We start from the raw sequence: 23,203 nt of genomic DNA on the forward strand, positions 1-23,203 counted from the left end.
ATTGGGCCTTGATAGGGAAGTGGGTGGGCCTGGGCCTGGGGGGTTGGTGGGTTTTGAGGGGAAAAGGAAAAGATGCGTGGAAGAGGGAGGTAGAAAAAGCAGCAGCCATTGAGGGATTTAGAGTATGAAAGATGAGAAAGCAGCTCCTTTTTGTGATTTGTTCTTCTCCTTCATCTTCTTCCAACTTGAAGAACTGCTGCGACTTCCAAAATTTGCATCAGAGTTAAATCTGCGTGGTGACATTGCTGGGGTTATGAGTTATTTCTGGGTGCGCTTGAATTTCACCAATATTTCATTTTGGGGGTATGATTCGAATTGGGGAAGAAGATGAGCTAGGGTTTTCATTTCAAGCATTACCTTCATATAGAAACGTTCAGATCCACGTAGACAGGGCTTTGGGAGGTTCGGAGAGCCACGTAGGGTCCTACAAATCCGAAGCAAGTGCCAACCCAAGCCAGACTATTTTTGTTACACGGAGCCCATCTCTCATGGTTACAAAGTCAGTTTCCATCTACAATGAGTACAAATGTCAGCGTTCTGAACTCTCATGAATACAAATGGTCATTTATTCATATTAAGGATGACAAGAAATGCTTATCTTAGTAGTAGGATAAATCATTATTGTTGCGGTTTATTTTACGAGAATATTAGGAGATAATAATTTAAAATCAATTTATTTTAATATTTATAATTTTATTTATATAATATGTATAATTATATATTTATTATATTTAATATTATTTAAATACTCTAGCAATAATAATTACAAAAAATGTAAAAGAAAATAAATGATAATTAAAAAATATAAAATAAGATAATCCTAAATTATTTTAAATTAATTTTTTATTGTCTCAAATATTTTTATAATTTTAAGCAAGTCAAAAATAAATTTTTAATATCTTAACTAGAGAATTTAGCATCTAAAAATTTATTCCCAGAAATTATCTATAACAACCCAAATTACTATCGGTCTTATTAGAAAGATAAATATTATTAGAGATATATTAAAACACTAATATTTTATTTAAAAAAATTAGTTAATGTTGACCCAAATACAAAATAAATATAAAAATAACATTTCTTAGCTAGGGGTGCACATGGCCTGGTTCGGTCTTAAGATCCGGTCCGGTCTCGAATATTTTAGGAGTTGATTTTGTGTAATTTTACCGGATTTAGGATCCAGGTAAGGATTTCAAAAATAGACCCGATCATTATTTCAAGCCGAGTCTGAGTCAAGGTGAACTCGATTTTCTTGGCCCATGTGCACCCTAAGAGAACTAAAAAAGATATATATGTTTTAAATTAATTTCAATATTATGTTATATTAATCATAAGTTTATTGTTTTATTTTTAATCATACTTGTTGAATTAAAAAATAAATTAAAGAAGCATCAAATTAGAATTTATGGACAAATTCAAGTTTAAATATGAATATCAACTTTTCGGTAAAAAATTTCTTCTTTATAAATAAGTGCATTATAAATAAGTTTCTTTATAAATAAGTTTTTTATAAATTATTGTTAAAATTTTAAAGACTCGATTTTTACCCGGTTTAGACCCGGTATAGTTGTGACAAAAAATATTTAAATTTTATCGGGTTTAGGACCGGGTTAAAATCTAAATAATAGACTCGGTGTATATTTAAGATCGAATCTAGATCAGGATAAACTCATTTTCACCCTGCACACGAACACTCCTACTCTTAACAATATATATTGCACCAAGGGCATATACTATTAGAAAAGAAAAAACTCAGCAAGATTAAAAGAGCTATTAACAACATAATTATATTATTGTTATTATAGATGTTGTTTAGCAGGTAAGAAATTTGTAATTTAATTATGAGATTCCAATCGATCGAGAAACAGGGATTTTAATTTCTCAATCAATCATAATATACAAGAATGCAAAAAAAAAAAAAAAAAAAAAAAAAAAAGAAATACAATAACAGCATATATAGATGTGTATGTGAAGAAGCTGAGGCATGCGGCATTGGTAGGATTATTATTATTATAATATAGAGAGGTTGAAAGCGTCTCTTTGGTTGGATTGACGGCTTCAGCAAGAAACATTTGAAAACGGGCTATTAACAACCTCTTCTTCATCACTCTTTATTTGCTCTTTCAAAAGTAATGAATGTGACTCCTATCAATTGTCACAGATATCCCTTCAAATTAACTTTAACTCATTATTGTTCCTGCTAGCCTGAAACAATGTGTGTTATATATGTATGAATGTGGCTCGAATTATTTAACTTCAAAAGCTATAGCTAACTCAAATTAAAATGGAAGGGTTGTCTAAGACTTTTAAAATCTTTCGAGGTCTTATCTTTTTTAATGATGTACGACTTTAATAGTTGATAAAAAAAAAAAAACATGAATGTAAGTTTAATACTGTGAATATGAGGATATTTAGATGATTGAGTGGATATACTAAAATTTATGACAGGACACTTATTGTGTATATATGTGATTGTTGTATCAAGAAATAAAGTTGGTTCTTATGGGAAAAAAAAAAAAGAAACGTGGAAGAGTCTTCCAATGATGAACAACATTGAAATTAGTGGGAAATAGATTATTTCTAGTTGCTAATAATATAATACAGTAGATCTTTATCTTCATTTGTATCCGATTTGCTACTTCTTTTGCAAATTTAAAATACTTTTCTTTTGTGTGTGAAAACTGTCAAGCAACCAACGATGATGATTACATTTGTTTGTTAAAATATAACAGAGTAGACACTTAATTCGATGGTCTTATAACGTTTAGACCATTAAATGGTTTTATAACAAAACATATTTTTTAAGTTTTTTTATAATTATTAAATAATTTTTATCTAATTTTAATTATAAATTAATCTCTTATAAAATTAGATAATTATAAAATCTATTTTTTATTTTATAAATTATTATTTTATCATTCATCTATCATGTTTATTAATAATTAAAAACTAAAATAATAACAAATTCGATCTTTTATTAATCGTAATAAATATTTTGCAATCTTAATCGATGATGATTTTATCATTGATCCGTTATATACATATTAGATTGGAAAAATAGTGTTAGAAATTCAACCCATTAGAATTGATACACAATCAATTGAATTTTGCAAAGCATGTGGGATTAATTTTTTTTTTTGAAGAAAGTGAGCTCACACATTAGAGTGGAGTAAACATGAAAGGATAACAAAACAGAAAACAAAATAAAGAGACATAACTCTGGGATAGAATCCGTTGTCATCTCCGGCATGTGGGGTTAGTTAATTCAATCGATTGAAATCACCAAAACAATCTGGGTTTAGTTAATTCAATCGATTGGTTCTATTACTCAATCGATTGACTTACGCTATTAAAATGATATATGAAAGTTTAATTGATTGAAGTTTGTACGCGACTAATAGTATTTTCCAGTTCAGTCGATTGGTATGAGCATTCAATCGATTTAAATGTGACGTGAATAAGGGTTTTTCCTACATTCAATCAATTGGTATAATAATACAATCGATTGAATTTTGATATGCACTATATATTAAGCCTGATAACTATCCGTGTTCAGCCTCCCTCCCCTTTTTAAATTTTACAACTTTATTTCTGCATAACCTTTCTTCTCTCTCTAAATCCACAAAACTTATCTCTTCTTCTTCTCCAATCTCATCAACATTCACTCCAAACTACATACATATTATTAATCCTCATCCAAATCCTTACAAAACCCTCCAAACCAATATTCTCAAAATGGCCAGAATTAAAAACGCAAACAGAGTTAGAATTGAGGTGAAAGTTCTGCATTCACTAATTTATAACCTTAATATTAAAGAAAAGATAAGATTAGAGTATCTAAATCAAAATAAAATCTTAAAAATTGAAGATAAAATTTTAAAGATAAGATAGATGGATAATAAAATAATAATTTATAAACATGAGTTGCAAAATTGAGAACGGCGTAACATATAATGTAGTGCACAATTCAATCGATTGGATAACATAACCAATCGATTGAATTGTGAAAATTCATATTACTTTGAAGACTTAAATCGATTGTGTAACACAACCAATAATTAAATTGTGAGACCTTATATTGCTTTGAAGCCTTCAATCGATTGGGTAACATGAACAATCGATTGAATTAGAAAAAACCCACATTCTAATCATCGTTCAATCAATTGTATAAAAATTACAATTGATTAATTTTTGAGAAAATCATACTATTGTTCAACATTCAATCGATTGTTTTGTGGAAACCTGAATTTCAATTGATTGAATTATGAAAAATCTGAAATTCAATCGATTGTTTTATTAATCCAATCGATTGATTTTATAAGAAACACGATTTCACAACCCTATACGAATGTAACGGATCAAAAATAAAATTTTAATCGATTAGAATTGCCAAAAAATTATTACAATTAATGGAAGATTTAATTCGTTATTTTTTTTATTATGATAAATAAATAATAAAATAATAATTTATAAAATAAAAAATAAATTTTATAATTAAATAATATATAAAAAATTAATTTATAATTAAAATTAAAAAAGATTATTTAACAGTTATTAGAAAATTTTAAAAAATATATTTTATTATGCAACTATTTAATCCTAAGAGCATCGAATTTTTTGTAGATAAATCTTTGAAACATATTAAAGGATAGAAACTCGTATATATTATTATGTACTTTTGCCCTATACAAGTAGAAAGTAAATATTAATATTTTAAAATTGATAATGTCATTCTTAATTTAAAGATGTTATTCTCTGATATATATATATAAAAAACAAATTTATAGCAATTTTTAATTTGTTATCTGACTGAGAGATCAATTTGTAACAGTAGTAGTATTCAAAACTGTGTTTGAATGTGTCTTCAGAAACATTATTATTAGTTTTACTCATTAATACTTAAAGTGAAACAGACAAATATTGTTGTTATTAATCAAACAACAGATCAGACACATAAGAGTCTCTCTTCTCCAAATAATTTATTATGAAATCCAAGGTGCTACATTATTTATTAATTAATGTGAATTGGGGCAGCAAGTATATGTTAATTCCTCACATAATAACATAATACTATAGGTATATAATAGGATTTCATTTGAGAAACGAGGAATTTATGAGGGGGTTGAGACTTGAGAGGGAGGTTTAATCAGAAAGTTTGGTGCAAAAGAGAGCATGAAAATCCTAGAGCATGCTGGTGATGTGGCAACAGAATAATGAAAAAGAAAATTATTATTATTCAGAAAATTACCAACCTCCAAACTTGTTCCCTTTTTCCCACTATTTATATGCTCTCCTATCTCCTCTCCTCTCCTCAGTAGCTGCCACACACACACGTATTATTTATGGAGAAAGCTAGCACTAAATCTTCTTTGAAGGTTGGGAATTAAATTAATGAATATAATAATAGTATTTTCATTCTTTAATTTATGTTATGTTATGTTATGTTTTCTTTACCCTCCCTCTTATATTCTTAAGCCTAACAGTAGTGTATATATTATGAAATTCAATTCTAGCTAACTGTTATTACTTGTTTTCCATGCATGGCTAAATTAGTTTGTGAAGAACACTTCACAGTCTACTGCAGCTCAATGGAGCATTACTAATAATAATGCTAGAGGAATGGTGAGACATATATATTGGTTCATCATTATTGTTATATTTTTAGTTTCATCATAAAATAATAAAATTGATCTTCCATGGAATATATAATAATAATAATAATAATGTATATATACACGTAAATCTAGTATAACTACATTATAATGATTACATTAACTATGTAAGTGTTGTTAAAATTAAATTTTTTTTATATTTTGATAATTTTTTTTAAGCAACAATTTTAAAAAAATGTTGTTTAACAATAAAAAAAATATTACTTTAATTTTAACAATATTTTTTAAAATACTATAATCATCGTAACATAGTCATATTAAAATAACTCATATATATAATTTGCAACTCCAATTTTTAATTAAGAGAAGCTAGCTAAGTTATTGATGATTTATGTATTAAGATACTTCTTCTGCACTTGTATGTCCCAGCCCATCATCTTAGTTCTTAAGGTTGAAGTTATGAGAGTGTAAAGTGTCAACTATGTCACATCTTAACAACACTGAAAGAAATTCTTATAAGAGAATATATATGTTACTTGACTTTACTAGATGGTCATGATGCAACAATTTTAATTTCAATTAATTACCACCTTATTAGCTTGTGGCACAAATAAACTAACTATTCACTGAATCACTGTTTTATCACACTCGCGTGCAGGAAATTATTATTTAGATAGATAAAATAAAGAGAAAATTACACTCCCCTCCCTTGCGAGATGCTAAAATGATACTCTCTTCTCCTCTATTTTATAAATGTACATTTCCTTCCTTCTAACTTTTAAAAAACCTCCTCTTTAATTCATTTTAAACTTTTTGTGTTAACTAATGTTAACTTTATCCATTTTTAAGAAAAAATAAATTATTTTTTAAAAAAATACCTATTAATAAAAAAATTATTTTTTATCATTAAATTTTGCTTACCAAAATATCTTTTAATAAATTATTCTTTTATTGATTAAATTTTATTTTTTAAAAAATTTAATAATTATATAATTTTTTTTTCTAAAATACCCTTCAATAATTTTTTAATTATTAAATTATAATTTTACCAAAATTTTTGTTAATAATTTTTTTATATTTTACTATTAATTTTTCGATATCTATATATATTATTTTAACATTAAATAAAAATTTTAGTAAAATTATTTTTCAATATTAATATATATTAATGGTGGTAAGATTTTTTTATTTAATGTTAAAATAATACATATTGATATCAAAAAATTATTGAAGGATAGGTATCTTAGAAAAAATAATTTAATTATTAAATTTTTTAAAAATATTTTAATAAAAATATAATTTAATTAATAAAAAAATAATTTATTAAAAAGGTATTTTGATAAGCAAAATTTAATAATAAAAAATAAAATTTTTGTTAATGAGTATTTTTTTAAAAAATAATTTATTTTTTCTTAAAAAATGGATAAAGTTAATATTAGTTAACACAAATTTAAAATTGATTAAAGAGGAAATTTTTTAAAAGTTAAAAGAGAAGAGAATATATATTTATAAAATAGAGAAGAGGAAAGTGTCATTTTAGCATCTCGCAGGAGAGGAGAGTGGAATTTCTCTAAAATAAAAGCCCGTTCTCATGCATGCAACCGCATCTTATTATATTGGTTACTAATTAGTATCCCATTATTCTACCTTTCCAATATATATCAAAGTATTAGTTGTCTCTTACTTCATTCACGCAGTGCACCAAACAAATTTATCCATGCATTTTTGTCCTTCTCATTTGATTCTTTTTTTTATAATTTTATTTTATAGATTCTAGTAGTTTTGGTTCACTTCTATAAATAGAACGGAATTCATATTTCTAAGTAAAGTTTAAGAAAATATATATGGCGTTATCAATTTTCCTCGTCTTAGATAGTGGATTTTTTTCGGTGAAAAAAATTGGATATTATCCAATGTTTAATCTAACTTTTTATTACTTTTTCTCTTTTATTTAATTTTGGTCTTATTTAAAAAATTAAAAAAAAAAATCACATTTTATTATCTCAAGTATTTTTTCCACCGTAAAAAATCCATTTCCACATAATTGTGACTTGTGCTAGCAGTGTATATAAAGTGGGCCCCCAGGTGTATAATCTTCATTTGGCCCCCCTAAATGATCAACTAATTATACTATAAACTTTGCATAAAATTAATGTTGGTCCCTTTTTGGATGGGGCTAGCTCCGACCCTGAATTGATGAGTGCATGCACACATGGAACAGGGCTTATATAAATTTACTCTTCTCACCGGAATATATATAATTAGTTTGTTAACATTAGACATGTGTGATCACTTCAACTTTCATTTCTCACTGATAGAATTGTGAACCATGCAGTCCTTTTCCATGACTTAGATCAAGTACATGCATCACCACAATATGGATCCCATAATAATAATAATAATAATAATAATAATAATAATAATAATAATATAAAAACTCACATATATTTATCTTTATGTAAAGTTGACAGTTGAGAGCTGTATGATAACTATATGATAATTTAGTCAAATTTATCAAATCATTTAACAGTTTTCAATTATCAACTTTACATAAAGACAATTATATATAAGTTTTCACTTAATAATAAGGTTTAATTATTCTGTTCGTCCCTATAGTTTTGCAAAATTTTCAATTAGATCTCTATACTTTTTTTCTTTTTAATTGAGTCTTTGCACCAAATTTTTTTTTAATTGGTCCCTATACTTTTTTTTCTTTTATTTAGATCTCTATATCAATTCCTTTTTTTAGTTGGGTCCCTATAAAATTAAGTCAATTACTACTAAGAGGGACTTAATTGAAAAAAAAAATAGTGTAGAGACCCAATTAAAAAGAAAAAAAAAAAGTATAGAGACCTAATTGAAAATTTTACGAAACCATAGGGACCAATAGAGTAATTAAACCTAATAATAATTACCTAATTTCATTATTATTAGTTATTTACGATGATGACTTACCATTCTTTGTCCATTGTCCTGTACATGATTGTTTTCTTTTAATATAAAGTAACGGTATTGTGACATCTAAAAGTAGACATGATTGTTATTATTGGATATATATATATGTTTGACAGGCAAGAGATGAAGTCAAAGATAGGTTCCAAGACAAGAATAACAAGGTTAGTTCCTACTTCATTATACCAATTTCTGGGTGTGTGATTAATTAATAATTATGTGTGTTGATGATGTATAGAGCTCATCATCACAGTCAAGGAAGTCATCTCCTCCAAAAGAAAATACAAAACCACAAGAATTCAAACTCCACACCCAAGAAAGAGCTGTGAAGCGCGCAATGTTCAACTATGCAGTAAGATTCATTCAAATATCTAACCTTTGCTCAAAATCAATATAATAGTGCTTTTTTTTGTGCCTAATAACTTTGCATGCACACCACATACAGGTCACTACAAAATTTTATCTCATGGAGATACAAAAGAGACAAGCAGAGAAGTTGCAGAAAGTATTTAATACTCCCTTCATTTTAAAATAATTAACATTTTGACTTTTTTTTATATGAAAAAGTTAATGTAGTGCTTAAACTTATTTTACATCTAAATACATTAGTTTTTCAATATATAAAAAAAAAGTCAAAGCCGTTATTAAAATTTACATAAATTAAAGATTATATTAAAGAAATAATCCGTTCCAATATATATAAAAATATGATGGAGCAGATGATTGAAGAAGAAGAGATTCGGATGCTAAGGAAGGAAATGGTTCCAAGAGCTCAATTGATGCCTTATTTTGATAAGCCTTTTTCCCCACAAAGGTATACTTAAAAAGAACAAGTGAACGGCATTTATATATTATCTTAAACAAAAATATTATTTATACACTAAAATCAGCTATTAAAATCAGGTATCAATATATTTGTGTATAAATACATGTATGGTTTAATTTATTTTTAATGTGTATTTATATTCCAGCATATATTTTATATTATGACTAATTTTAGTGGCTGATTTTGCTGTACACATAGCATAACTCTATGTTAAAATGTAATCAATAATCTGAATTGTTAATAATAATAATATAGCAGGTCAAATAATAAGACAGTGGGAAGTAAAGAATCATATTCATGCTTGCACATGATGAGTAGCAAGTGCTTGAGGTGCTGCACCTTGGGTAACGAATTCCACAACTTGCACCACTCTCTAAAGCCCGTCAACTAACACCTTCAATTGCCCTTATTCCATGCATCAATGTTGTACACTATAGAAACCAACCTTCAGATTTTTGTACTATACCATGCATGCCACCATAACCTAGTTGTTCCACTTAATTAGGCCCCGCAATGTTTTTTATTTTCTTTCTTTTTTTTTTTAAATAAAGACGAATCATGTTTTGATTGTGTCATTTAATTGGATGATATTGGTTCTTCAGATTAATTACCATGCCTTGTATTGTACCAATTGGAAAACAAGTGATGATGATGATGATGATGAATAGAATCATTACAGCTATTTTGATGTCTTGTATCTTCTTGTACAGTTTAATTTACTTCCTTCCTACTAATCTTGATTTTAAGCAATTCCTTTGCTCTAAACCATTGCTCTCCTTCAGAGTTACTGTGTACGAAACATTTGACTCCACTATTATTTGAGACGTATATATGCTTGAAAGCATTTGGGATAATTATAAGAGTTTAATTTTCAGTATGTAATTATCTAATTTTTAAATAGTTATTTACGTAATTAATAATAATTTTTGTTAATGTGACTATACATAATTGAATAATTGATTGTACATGTAAATTTGTTTTATATTAAAATTAAATTTTAATTATAATACAATAATATTATTAATACATTAAATATTATTTACATTAGTATAAAAATATAATTATTATTAATCAATTATGTATTTCAATTATTATCAACTAACAAAAAAAAAGTTGTATTACTTGTTAAAAAAATAACAATATCAAAATAATGTCTACTATATATATATATATATATATATATATATCGAAATTGTTACAACTATATCAATTATTATTAATCTAAAGTATAATGCTATCAATTATATTATTTCGGCACTAGTATTTTTTTAATATACAATATCCATTTTAGAGTGTGTGTGTGTGTGTTCCTTTTTTATTATTTTTTGGCATTGGTTATGCTCCAATGCGTCTGGAGCATGGGCTTAGCCAAATGGGCTACTTTGAAATGAGATGGGCTACTACTTTACATTCATTTATGACAAATGAGCTGCAGCCTGCGACACAGGTTTTGCCTTTGTACGATGAGTTTGCAACTACAAGTTTGATTGAGTGACTAAAAATATATTGTCTCTTGTTTACCAAAATATATATATATATATATATATATATATATATATATATATATATATATATATATATATTGTCTCTTAATAAATTGCACCAGATTTTAAATTTTAAAGATGATAAAGTAATAAATAAAATTCTTAGATGTGAGTGTGTAATGTGTGTAAATATGTAACTAATTTTGATGATTGATGTTAGTATATACTCAGTATATTTGATCTATCTATATATCCATTAAGACTACAACTTTTTAGTGTGTGAAATAGTTAATCTACGGTAACGAGTTATAGCTCAAATGACATAGTCTCCTTATACTCACTTAAGACGTACCAGGTTCAAGTTTTCCTATCTTTGGTAAATTATTTAGTCAACGAGCTATAACTCAAATGACATATATCATTTTTCCATATTTACCTAAGAGTATCTTTGGTAAAAAAATGAAAGAAATAGTTAATCTATGTTTTGATAACATTTTTAATATTATTATATATTGTGCGTGGAATGGAAGTGCTTTAACGTATTTGAGTTTGTTTGTGTTTGCTACACACATTTGATTGAGATGGATAGATATAGAGAGAACAAGAGTAGTGTTTCATTTTCTGTACTGAATGGATGTACTTTGCCGAAAGTGGCATGCATTCAGCCTCAGCTTACAGCTTTAAATGAATGTGGTGGTGCATGGTGATTTGTGTCACCAGAAATATATGAGTGATAGTGACTCTTCACCTATAAATATGCAATTGCATTTCAGGATCATGTTTTCTTAGCCCTACACCCTATAACTCTCTCACTACTTCCATAGGATACCTCTCAAAGATTCTCATCATATTACATTCTCATTGCCAAAACACAAATCAAGCTTGCTTAAATTTTAAATGAATGTAATTTAATAGCGCAAGGCCGTAGCAGATAAATACTTAAAAAGAATAAACATATTTCAAACGTAATATTTATTTTTTTTATTAATAAGAAATTACCTATCTTGTTTGGTTTATTTTGGCGAATCAATCCAGCCAAAGGGTGGAGCGTGCCGTTAGGTATATCTTATGTTAATGTATTCATACGTCACATTTCAATATCAAAATAAACAGCAAATTAGTTCTTATCTATTATTTTCAAAAGCAATGGTTTTGACGGAAAAAAAAAAGGTGACAAAATATGCCATATTGCCATCAACATTCTTTAACTAAGGAAATCTATTCTTGTGCAACTGGAGCTGGTTATGGTACTATTTTCAAACAGCAGTTGAAGAAGTTCAAAGTCAAACTAACTATTTTGTATGTAAATAATGCTATGATTATGTCTGTATTCAAAAGTAGCTATAGGTTGAAGCTACCGATCATTTGACAAATTATGTAAGTATAAGACTTTAGGTACTCACATCTCAACACTCATGCCATAAAATCAAAATGTAAGCATTGATAAAAGTTGAAATTATGGGATATGTGCCACGCTCTAGCAATAATAGCGATTAATTTCTTTTGACAATAAACCACAATGTCCCGTCTTTATAGCGATTATAATGGCATTTTTCCGATTGTGCTTGTCAATTTAAATTTTATAATATAAATTAATGTTGTTCTTGGGCCTGTGAGCGACCACGTTACCTAATTATTTGGCTGATCTAAAGTCTAAAAAGCAAAATATAATGTAGCCAATAATAGTATAGTGTATAGTTTCCTATTCTAACTTGTACAATGTTTCCCTTAGACCAATTCAAGAGTCATTGGCAGAGGCAGAGCAGCATTATTATTCTTATCATATCAATATAACAACTCACCATTCAAAATTTCAAATTTAACCTTATAATGCAACACAATACGTACACCTCTGCCAAACAACATTTTATTATGAAGGTATATCATAATAAGTGTAAGTAATATACAAAATCCTAATTGGAATTTTCAACCCTTGGTTCTGATAATGGTAATGGAGCCTCTACCCTGGGTGTGAATCCTAGTAAGTGCTGTAACAACTTTTCCTGAAATGCCATAACCACTACGAGCTGAAATGCATGCATATGGATGAGTGCTTGATAAGTTAGCAACAGGATGTGGAATTGGCTTTGATGGACTCATTAGCATTTGGTTGTTTATGTCTTTCAGTGTTGTTTCCCCTTCTACTCCTCCTGCCTTTACTAGCTCAAATGGGTATGCTATTTTCTTCCAATGACCCTCTTTGATGGATACATATCACATGAAACAAAAAATAATAAGGCCATAAAGACCTAACTAATAGGTTGAAAAGCAAAGCAAGAAAGAAAGTTTGCACAAGTGTGAAAGGTTTGGTACTTGAATTTGAAGCTGAAGCATTATTTGCATCTGATTCTCTAGGTGAAAGGCTCCTCTGAGCAGGTTCATTTTGTAAAGATGCTGGTGATGATGATGGCAGGTTCCTATTGCTGAATTCTTTACTCTCTTTGTGGAAATTACCTGCAGTGTTTCATGGATAAGTATATGTTTCAGTTACAATTACAATGACTAATACCAAAGTTCATACCATGAAGGATTTGTGGTGTTGTGGATGAACAAAATGTTGGAAATAGATCTTCCTCATCAACCAAATAATGGTCCATCATCTGTCATAATTGAATGACTTAGAGAATGGAGAAAACAACAAAGGCATGCATATATCACTAAATAAGTTATAACCTTTTGATTTTGGGAGTAGGATGGTAAATTGTTGTGGTTGCACCAAATTCCCCAGCCTGCAATAGCATCTTCAAGGTACCCACTTGATGTATCTGATGAAAACCATGAATCAGCTTCAGCTGCACCAAACAACAACATAATAAGCAAAATTAACATCACAAATTAGAAAAGGAACATGTATCATCATGTATGTAATTATGTCATACCAAGAGAGAGATCTGAGTGAGTTACTCCAATGTCCAATTCCATGGAATTGAGGGCAATGCAGTGACAAGTCACAAGTGACAAGTGAGAACAGAGCACAGGAAATTAATATGTGGTATATAATATATAAGTACTAATAAGTAGTGAATGCAGGTTAGTGTAAAACATTCATATATGTGAACAAAAAGACTACTGTGTTACACTTTAAGCTTTAAGAAAATTAAATTATTGTAATGGGTCCACTTTTATAGCTCTGAAAATACCCACCTACCTAACCTTAACATTAGTCAATGCAAATCAACATAATAAATGGACCACACTAAATAAAGTTTAATTTTTTCGATCACGCAATGTGCTACAATTTTAATTAATTGATTAATTAGTTTTTGGTCTGGATTACATGATACGGATGAAGCTAGGCCTTTTAATTATTAATTCACAAAAAAATGAAGACAAGCTTTTTGGTCTCCTCTAAATTATTCAGCTTTATGTATGGTGGATGCTAGAACAAGAGAAACAGTGAAACATGATGATAAGACTAAAAAAAGGTACTATCTTAACTTGATCTCAAGGCAACTTTGATGGCAGCATCTTCCTTCTTTAATTCTTTGTCTACTTCATTCCATGTGTTGACTAAACAAACACATGAAGAAGCACCCTATGGATGTATATGTGCCTTCTTTCTTTTCCCTTTTTTCTTTTTCTAAATTTAACTTATCTTCTTTTTTTTTTTTTGGAAATAAAAGGAAAAAAAAAAAGAGATGTTTTATCCAAATTGAAAACAAGTTAAGCCCCACCCATAAAGCTTGAATTAACAATATTACTAAAGTTATAAATTGTTATTGAGAATAATACATATTTACTGAATGCCAGCCAACAAAAAAAATATATATTAAAAAGAAAGTATTAAATCATACAAGAAGTTCTTTATTTTGATATAACACCTTTTTTTTGTGAAGAATAAGATTCAATACTATACCTGCTATGTACAGATCTTTTTCTCTTTGTTATAAAGATCCAAAGCATGCATTGATTGCAGTTTTCTTTTAATTCCTGTTTTTGAAAGACAAGAAGGGTGCAGTAAAAAATAAAATAAAGACAAGTCAAGGAAAGAAATGCATGTTACATTAGTCACCAAATTCTTTGTTTTTTGTGTAGCTCTCATCATTTTAGCCTTATTGTTTTCTTTGATATTTTTGCTTTATTTATTAGTTTAATTTTATAATTTAAGTGGGTAAGGTAGGTGGTTATACTGTTTAGTATTTACTAGTGTAAGAGTAGATCAGAATTGGTGGTTGATTTGCAGTAATATAAATGTATGGGAAATGTGAAAAGAGGAAAAAGTAAAAGAAAAAGAAAAAGAAAAGTAGAGAAAATTAAATGAAACCTGGACTCATTAGACACCGCAAAAAGGAACAAAAGAAATTTGCAATAGGAAATATATACTTGATTTCCCTTTTTCTCATCATTCTTTAAATTATCACAAATCTGTATGAACAGGAAAATATGCAACTCAAGGGAAAGATTACATAACCCTTATGTTTACAATATATAGTCAAAATTAAAGTTAATTTTGTAATTGCATCATTGTTTATGCTGGTGCACCAAGCCGTACATCCTTAAAATTTATACTACTACTACCCCCAAAACTAATAAGTAGAAAGTTTTTTCTTTCTTGTGGTTTTGTGTAATAGGCTTTTTTTCAAGGCTTTTTGGTCATGGAAGTTTATATGTTTAGAAAAATATAGGGACCAAAATAAATTTTTTTTTTTTCGTAGAAGGAACCAAAATATTTAAGTCCGAGCAAAAGAACAACTAATCTGGGCCCTTACACCAATTTCATGGGCTTATTTTGATGGTACTGAGCATATAATTAGTAATACTATTCAAGCCCATCTCCAAATAAACCCCCTCCAGATGTATCTGCAAAAAAATAAGGCCCAACAACAAGTTCTTTGAGACTCTGATACTAAAATTTAGAGATATTCATGAATGAATTTTGCTACATTCCAAAGAAAGTATCAACTATCAGGTCTTAGATCTTTTCTTAAGAGGAGTATAGAGAACTGACTCGTCTCTCACGATGGAGAGAACTCTCTCTTACTAGGAGAGCTCCTCAGAACACCAGGTTCTGCTTCCTGAAACCTTGACTCCTTCAATATTTTCTTATCCGAACCATCTTTTTTTCAAACTTTTGTACCTTAACCAAATTCAAACACCTTACCCCAACATCTACTTCCTACATCATTTCATCTCCAACCATTACACTGCCATTATCTTTAACCCCTTTCTAGCCATAGCTTCACATCTGTTTATGCTACAAGCTTGTATGGGCAGTAAACATTCATATCGGCTAATCTTTCTTCTTTCAACTTAATCCTCTCCCTCATCCAGCATTTAGAGTGCCGATCATCCTTGGTATCTTATATATATTATATATATTATCGCGCTAGCCAATATAGATATAAGTAACTATACGGTCCAGATACACATTACCTAGCCTTAAATCCCATATATCCCTGTACTCTCAGCTAAACTCTACCTTTTCCTAAACTACCTCTTATTATGGCCAGACCAAATATGGAAATCGAACCCATAGAAGGCACCACCATCACCCTGAACCTGCAACCCAGTCCTGACTTCAAGCCAAAATTGCTTCAATCTGATTGGCCGAATCATTACAGACAAAGAACTCAAGTTTAGAGCCATCAAAAACTCTATACTTGGCATGTGGGGCAATCCCAAAGATGTCTCAATATCCGAAGTGGAGAAAAACAAAATGCTTATAAGCTTTAAGCACAGCAAATTAGGGATGAGATTCCATAGAAATGGCCCATGGAATGTAAGAGGGAATATGTTGAACCTTCAAAGATGGTTGTACGATGAATCTGTTCTTGATGTAAGACGTGACCACGTGGAGTTCTGGATCCAAGTTCATGGCATACCAGTTGAGCTTTTTAATAAAGGAACGGTAAAGACAATTGGAGAACTCATCCGAATAGTAGAAGAAGTAGAGGATTTGTGTGGTTCAATGATTAAATTTTATTAGCAGGAATATTGTTCTTAGGAATATAATACCTAGGAAAAGATTACTTAAAATATAAGATATTTATGTTTGTTTATAAAATTTAATGTTTTGGAATGTTATGTAATAATCCTAGGAATGAATAAATTTTTGTTTGGTTGAGTTTAAATTTTTTAGTCATATTATGTTAAAATTATCCTTACTCATTCAAATTAAAATATTAATGATTAAAAATTAAATATAAAGCTAATTAAATATTATTATTTTTGTACATTAATTTTTTCTAATTTACAAAATATCTCTAATAATAAATTTACTAAAACACCCCTAATAATAAATATGTTTAGCTAAAATTATTATTGATTCTAATTTTTTAGAATTTACTAAAATACTCCTAATATCAAATATCTTTAGTTAAATTATTTATTGATTCTAATTTTTTTAAATTTACTAAAATACCCTTAATATTAAATATGTTCAAATAAAATTATTATTGATTCTATTTTTTTAAATTTACTTAAATACCCCAATATCAAATATATTTAACTAAAATTATTATTGATTTAAAATTTTTTAAATTACTAAAATATTCCTAATATCAAATATGTTCAACTAAAATTATTATTGATTCTAATTTTTTTAAAATTTACTTGAATATCCCAATATCAAATATGTTTAACTAAAATTATTATTGATTCTAATTTTTTTAAATTTACTAAAATACTCCATTATTGATTCTATTTTTTTAAAATTTACTAAAATACTCCCAATATTAAATATCTTCAATTAAATTATTATTGATTCTAAATTTTACTTAATAACAATATGTTTAATTAAAATTATTATTTTTTTACATTTTAAATTTACAAAAATACTTCTAATAAAAAATTTACAAAAATACCCTTAATAAAAATATGTTTAATTAAAATTATTATCAATTCTAATCTTTTCAAATTTACTAAAATACCCCTAATATCAAATATATTCAATTAAAATTAACATTATCACAATTAAATTTACTAAAAAAGCATTACTATTATCCAAATGAAAGTTACAAAGAAGTCTCAAAAGTAACAAATTACTAGCACTAATAAGCATACATGCACAACTCTTATACAAGAACACAAATACATCAACAAAATAAAATCAATATTACGACAGACAGCCTCACACATAGAAAAATTATTATAATTATCGAGCGTGATGTCTTCTCCTCCATTAGTTCCACAAGTTGATCTCTCCATCTACCCTAAGCATCACTCGTCTCAATATGGTGGATCGTCTTACCATCTACTCCAAGTATATTTTGATCTTCTATCTCATCAATAGGATCCACAACCATCACTCTTCTAATATGATTATGCAAAAGGCAACAAGCAGTTATAATTCTTCCTTGAGTCTTAATAGGATAAAATGATCTTCCCCTTAAAATTCTCCATCTTGCTTTCAATACTCCAAATGCCCTTTCAATAACATTCCTAGCTTGTGAGTGTTTCATATTAAAAAACTCTTGAGCTGTGCTGGGTTGATTATGTGGATTAAACTCACTCAAATGATATTTTTGTCCTCTATAAGGTGCCAAAAATCCTTCACAATTCATATATCCAGCATCACATAAGTAGTAATGACCTACTGTGACATATAAAATTGAACAAAATTAATGAAACATCAAATAGTTACTTTGATAACATACTAAAGTCTCAATAAAAATACCTTGGGGAACACTAAACCCATTGCGAAATAATGTATCTCGCAATATCCTAGAATTCGCAGCTGAACCCTCCCAACCCGCCAGTACATAGATAAATTGCATATCGGGAGCAACCACTCCAAGCACATTGGTTGTTATGTTACCTTTTCTGTTTCGATATCTAGGCTTGTCAGCCTCAAGGACATTGATTTTGATATGAGTACCATCTAAGGCTCCTAGGCAATTCTAAAATCCAAAAAAAGAGATCAATTAACTCAATCCTAAAGCACACCAAGCATATTAAGTTTAATAACATTAGCAAGATAAATTACCTTGAACCATTTTCATTGTTCATCCATTCTATCCTAGCTAAATGGTTGAGGTTTAATCAGTAAGAGATTATGACATCTCAAAATAGCAAGCAATACATCATTAAATCGCCTACTAATTGTTTCTTCATATCTCACAAATTATCTCTTTATTACTCTAATTTTGACGTCATGTGCTATAATATATTAAAACATGGCAACCATTTCTTCCACACTCATATTCCTACTTGGTTCTAACTTTCCAACCACTTTAAGCATGTTACACAATGCATGAAAGGCACGCCTATCCATTCTTATATTTTTTATACATGCTAGATCGCTAAAATAAATAATCCTATTGACACTAACATCCCTTATTACTTGCCTACTGTAACTGTTATTCCATTTTCCTTTTTTTTCTCAATTCCAATATAATCAAAACATAACAAATCATCAACAACTTAACCATAAGGTCATTCATTAATTCAAAATGTAAAATTAAGTAGGAAATAACTCTCATTTTCTGTTTGGGATCCATTCTGTAAAAAAAAAATATTAAAATATTTAGCCAAAAGACTTTACTATTTATTCTATATAATGATTACTATAGCAGGCTAAAATGTAGAAAGAATAAAGGTAAGAATTACCACTTTATATTTTCCAAAATCCAAATACAATAGAATTTAAGAAAAATATATTAAGCTAACAAAATGAAATAAGAAAATCTTCACACAACTCATGAACTGCATTATTGTGAATTTGTGATACCTACTAAACCCAATGCTATGAGTAGATCATATGTAATTCAGATTCCACCATTCTAGCAAGAGTGCTTTAAAAAAAAAAAAGAAGAATTGGAGAAGGAGAATTTTAATTTTGTCAATTCATAAACAACAATTACCACTGATAGATAGCAACAGAGTCAACTTATACGAAATATTAACTTTACAGAAACATTTTGATACTGAATACACAAGGTAAAGAAATAAAGTATCTACTGTTGTTCCAAAAAATCAGAGAAAAAAGTCTTTCAACTCTGTTATTATAAGCAAAATTTACCAACCAAATTTAGAAGCAAGGAACTTAGGGAGAAGAATAAGATAAAAAAAAGTATATTAGGAATAATGTATTGTGGTTCAGATCTGAACACTTACGAATTTGTGAAGCTGATACATTGGTGTAGATTCACTGTATTTGCCTCAAACCAACCCAATCTCATTTCTCTGAACAAATGACAGAGTTCAAAAAATGACCAACGAATCAAATTTAGAAGCACTTTTAACAGTGACAATCAAGAACTAAAACCAAAGCAAATCAATTACCAAAAGCAAAGTAAGAAAAACAAACATTACTTGAAAATGCACACACACAAACACAGAGAGACAGAAACACATTATTACCAAATGGAGACATTTCAATGACACAAAAGTATTGACCAATGAAGTGAGAAATCATGGGAGACACCCATTTCAGAAAAAACAGAAACTTTAAACAAAAAAAGGGGGGATCAATGAACTTATCAGTTAATCTATTTACTCTTGTACCCTTTCAAGACGTCACTCAATGAAAAGTATAACTATAAGAGAATCACCTTACATTTTTTTTTATCCAAAGTCAATCAACTAAAAGATTAATGCATTGAAATTGATTGTAGTACCAAAATTTACATTTTTCCTTTTTGAATTTGTAGGATTACCATGTGTTCATAACACGCAGCGGAAGAAAAGAAAGTAATCCTTAAAGATCTATTTTGTGCTTAAATTTTATTCCAATAATATACAATATATAGATCAGATCTAAATACCTGAGTACGCTAGTAAAAATCTTTTTCTCCTTCGATGGTACGAAGGCGCTATGCGTATCCACACCGAGACCAACCTTTGCTGTCAACTCCTTGACCAATGGATATCTGATCTAAATTGAGAAATCTCTTGCAACTCTTTGCACACCATAAATTTCTTCTCCAAGAATTAGGCTCACATACATTTATGTGTGTAGAGGTAAAGGAATAACAACCCTTGTTATTCTCTCTGTCATTCTCATGTTTTCCTCTACTCTTGGCATACATATATATAGTATGAGATTTGTTTCTGATTTTAAATTTGAATCTCAATTCAAATTTAAATCATATCTTGAAATTTTAAATCTGAATCCTTTAAATTTTATGAATCATATCATAACAATTTAAAACATAATCGATTTGGATCTCATCCAAATTTATAATTCAAATTCAGAAATAGAATAACTAATTATTCTCAAATCTCATTTAATATTCTCAATTATCATATTATTATTATATTCTTGGTGCTAGCAAAAAATATAATAATATTCCATTTGAATTAATATAATTATTTATTTGATCAAATCAAATTAATAATTAAATAATTCTACAGCAAAGATTAGAATACTCGTTAGTGTGTGACCCCATAGGTTCAATACTAAGCGGATAGTAAATTAGTCATGCTAAATTTACTAATCAAGGTTGGCGTCTAGCAACACTCCTCAACGACCCGATAGTATGAAGTAATATATTTTTACTAAGAACCTCAGAAGAACAAAGTATAATTCCTTCCATCTTTCCAGCTCTTGGTTAACCCTTAGAGTATGGTTTAATTGTCAAACTCTAACTTATTACCATTATTATAATGAACTGTGAATGACCTAAGAAACTCATTTCTTCATTCATTCAATCTCCTTGGCCAAGGTTTTATTCATCTCAGTCATTATAATCATAGAGTTCAAACTCTTTACCGAGAGTTGACGGATTCCTTATTGACTAATCATTAATTCTACAAGTATTTAAATCATACCCAATATCCATTCAACTAGCACACTAGGGTATTAGGTGTCCGGAATCAAAGTATAATAAATACATTGTTAATTACTATGACAGTCGCAGGTCAAAGGAAACTCTATTACTATGTTCATCTTGAGAATATCCTATTGACAAATATACGGTAATTATAACCATTAGGAATTCTCAAAGTGAGTCAGTTCAATGGTCATATCTCTATATGCACCATATATATATATATAATTTAATAAATGAGATCTATTAATCTTCATCAAATGAAGACCATTATATATATATTGATCTTTCCGGATTATTAATGTCCTTTTTTAATAATCTTATGACCAAGAACAATTTAGATTAAATTATAAAAGATTTATCTCTCAATATTGTGATCACTATCACAATGATAAATCTCTAAATTTAATCAAGGACGTTATTATATTAACATTTTAATATAATAACAATAACAAATTATTTGACACGTGATTGATTGGATTGTGGTCATACTACTTATTCCTAACAGAATTCATTTTTTTATATATAAACTAACATTCAGATTTATCAAATCAAGAAAAAATAAATCAAAGCTCATTGTAGCTTAGAGAATTTTACATGCACATTAATGGTAATGCACTAATGCTCGTTCACCTAGTCATCCTTCAATCTAATTCAAGACTTTATTCAAATCACCTGAATCAAAACATTAATTGCACATAGGAATCATACAAGAGTCATTCCACTCCCGAGTTGCTGTTAATAAGAAAGAAAAGAACCAGTGATCACATATCAAATTTAGTAATAGCAGTATGAAAATATCAGTTCTCAACAAATACAATTACAACAGATCTTTGTTCCACTAAAAAAGTTGGCTAATTCAATTTTCAAACAGTCTAAAATATATCAACAAACAAGTAAAACAGAAGAAATAAATTGAAGAAGCATCGGAGGAAAACTTAAAGGACTTCTTGTTATATGCCAAAATCTGTAAACATGCAGATCGAATAATTGAACAAACTTGCACTATCATACGAAACTGTAACAAATATCACCAGAACATACAAGTATACCAGAACATGCACACCAAAATACAATTTAAAACTGGAAAACTAGATTCCACAGATCCAGTAGCTGAAAATTAGATTGCCACCAAAACAACTTTACATTGTTACTAGTATGTAAAATTCATCAAGACAACAGGATAAAGAAGCAGAGCAATAGTAATGCAAGCTTAGTAGTGAATTGTAGCATGGCTTATGAAGTACACAGCACAAAAAGCCAAATTAAAACAAGATTAAGCATGTAAAAATATGTTTTTGTCAGATTCAAGCCAAATTAAGCATGTAAAAATATGTCAAAAGCTTAAACTCTTTATTGAGGCAAATCATCAAACATGTTGTTTGCATGCAACATAATCACAAAGAGCGTATAAGAAATCAAGCAAAATAAAAAATAACTAATCAAATTAGCAGTCTATTGCAGAAAATTAGTGTAATATGATGTAGAAAGCATAAAAAGAACCCAAACCTTAATGAAAGATTCAAAGAGCAGAGATAAGCAATGCGAACATGAACTTGAAGAAGAGAAGGAAACCAGTCTTCCGTTTAGGGTAACGGTGGCGCCGGCGTAGCTCCGATG

General features: G+C 28.6%; 2 protein-coding genes across 5 annotated transcripts; one reads left to right on the forward strand and one right to left on the reverse strand.

The window, feature by feature from the left end:
• Window positions 1–5,302: 5,302 nt before the first annotated feature.
• On the forward strand, window positions 5,303–10,083 carry LOC107631420 (TPX2 (targeting protein for Xklp2) protein family). Of its 4 annotated transcripts, none has more exons than XM_016334856.3 (7): window positions 5,312–5,375; window positions 5,554–5,622; window positions 8,684–8,728; window positions 8,803–8,916; window positions 9,010–9,069; window positions 9,284–9,378; window positions 9,649–10,083. In XM_016334856.3, exons 1-7 carry the CDS (start codon window positions 5,343–5,345, stop codon window positions 9,779–9,781), a joined length of 549 nt encoding a protein of 182 aa, XP_016190342.1. In that variant the 5' UTR covers window positions 5,312–5,342; the 3' UTR covers window positions 9,782–10,083. The 4 variants fall into 4 exon arrangements, with proteins under 4 accessions (XP_016190343.1, XP_088363858.1, XP_016190342.1 ...); XM_016334855.3 differs by having other exon boundaries at window positions 5,320–5,375; window positions 9,646–10,083; XM_016334857.3 differs by lacking the exon at window positions 5,554–5,622 and having other exon boundaries at window positions 5,303–5,375; window positions 9,646–10,083.
• Window positions 10,084–12,611: 2,528 nt separating this feature from the next.
• Window positions 12,612–13,933, reverse strand: LOC107631419 (uncharacterized). The gene is made up of 5 exons (XM_016334854.3): window positions 13,754–13,933; window positions 13,548–13,666; window positions 13,396–13,474; window positions 13,188–13,328; window positions 12,612–13,072 (listed from the first exon to the last, which is right to left on the reverse strand). The coding sequence occupies exons 1-5, from the start codon at window positions 13,794–13,796 to the stop codon at window positions 12,801–12,803; spliced, it is 654 nt and encodes a 217-aa protein (XP_016190340.1). The 5' UTR covers window positions 13,797–13,933; the 3' UTR covers window positions 12,612–12,800.
• Window positions 13,934–23,203: the final 9,270 nt, after the last annotated feature.

This window comes from Arachis ipaensis, chromosome B3 (genome assembly GCF_059453495.1).
Source record: "Arachis ipaensis isolate K30076 ecotype BB chromosome B3, ASM5945349v1, whole genome shotgun sequence".
Lineage (NCBI taxonomy): Eukaryota > Viridiplantae > Streptophyta > Magnoliopsida > Fabales > Fabaceae > Arachis > Arachis ipaensis.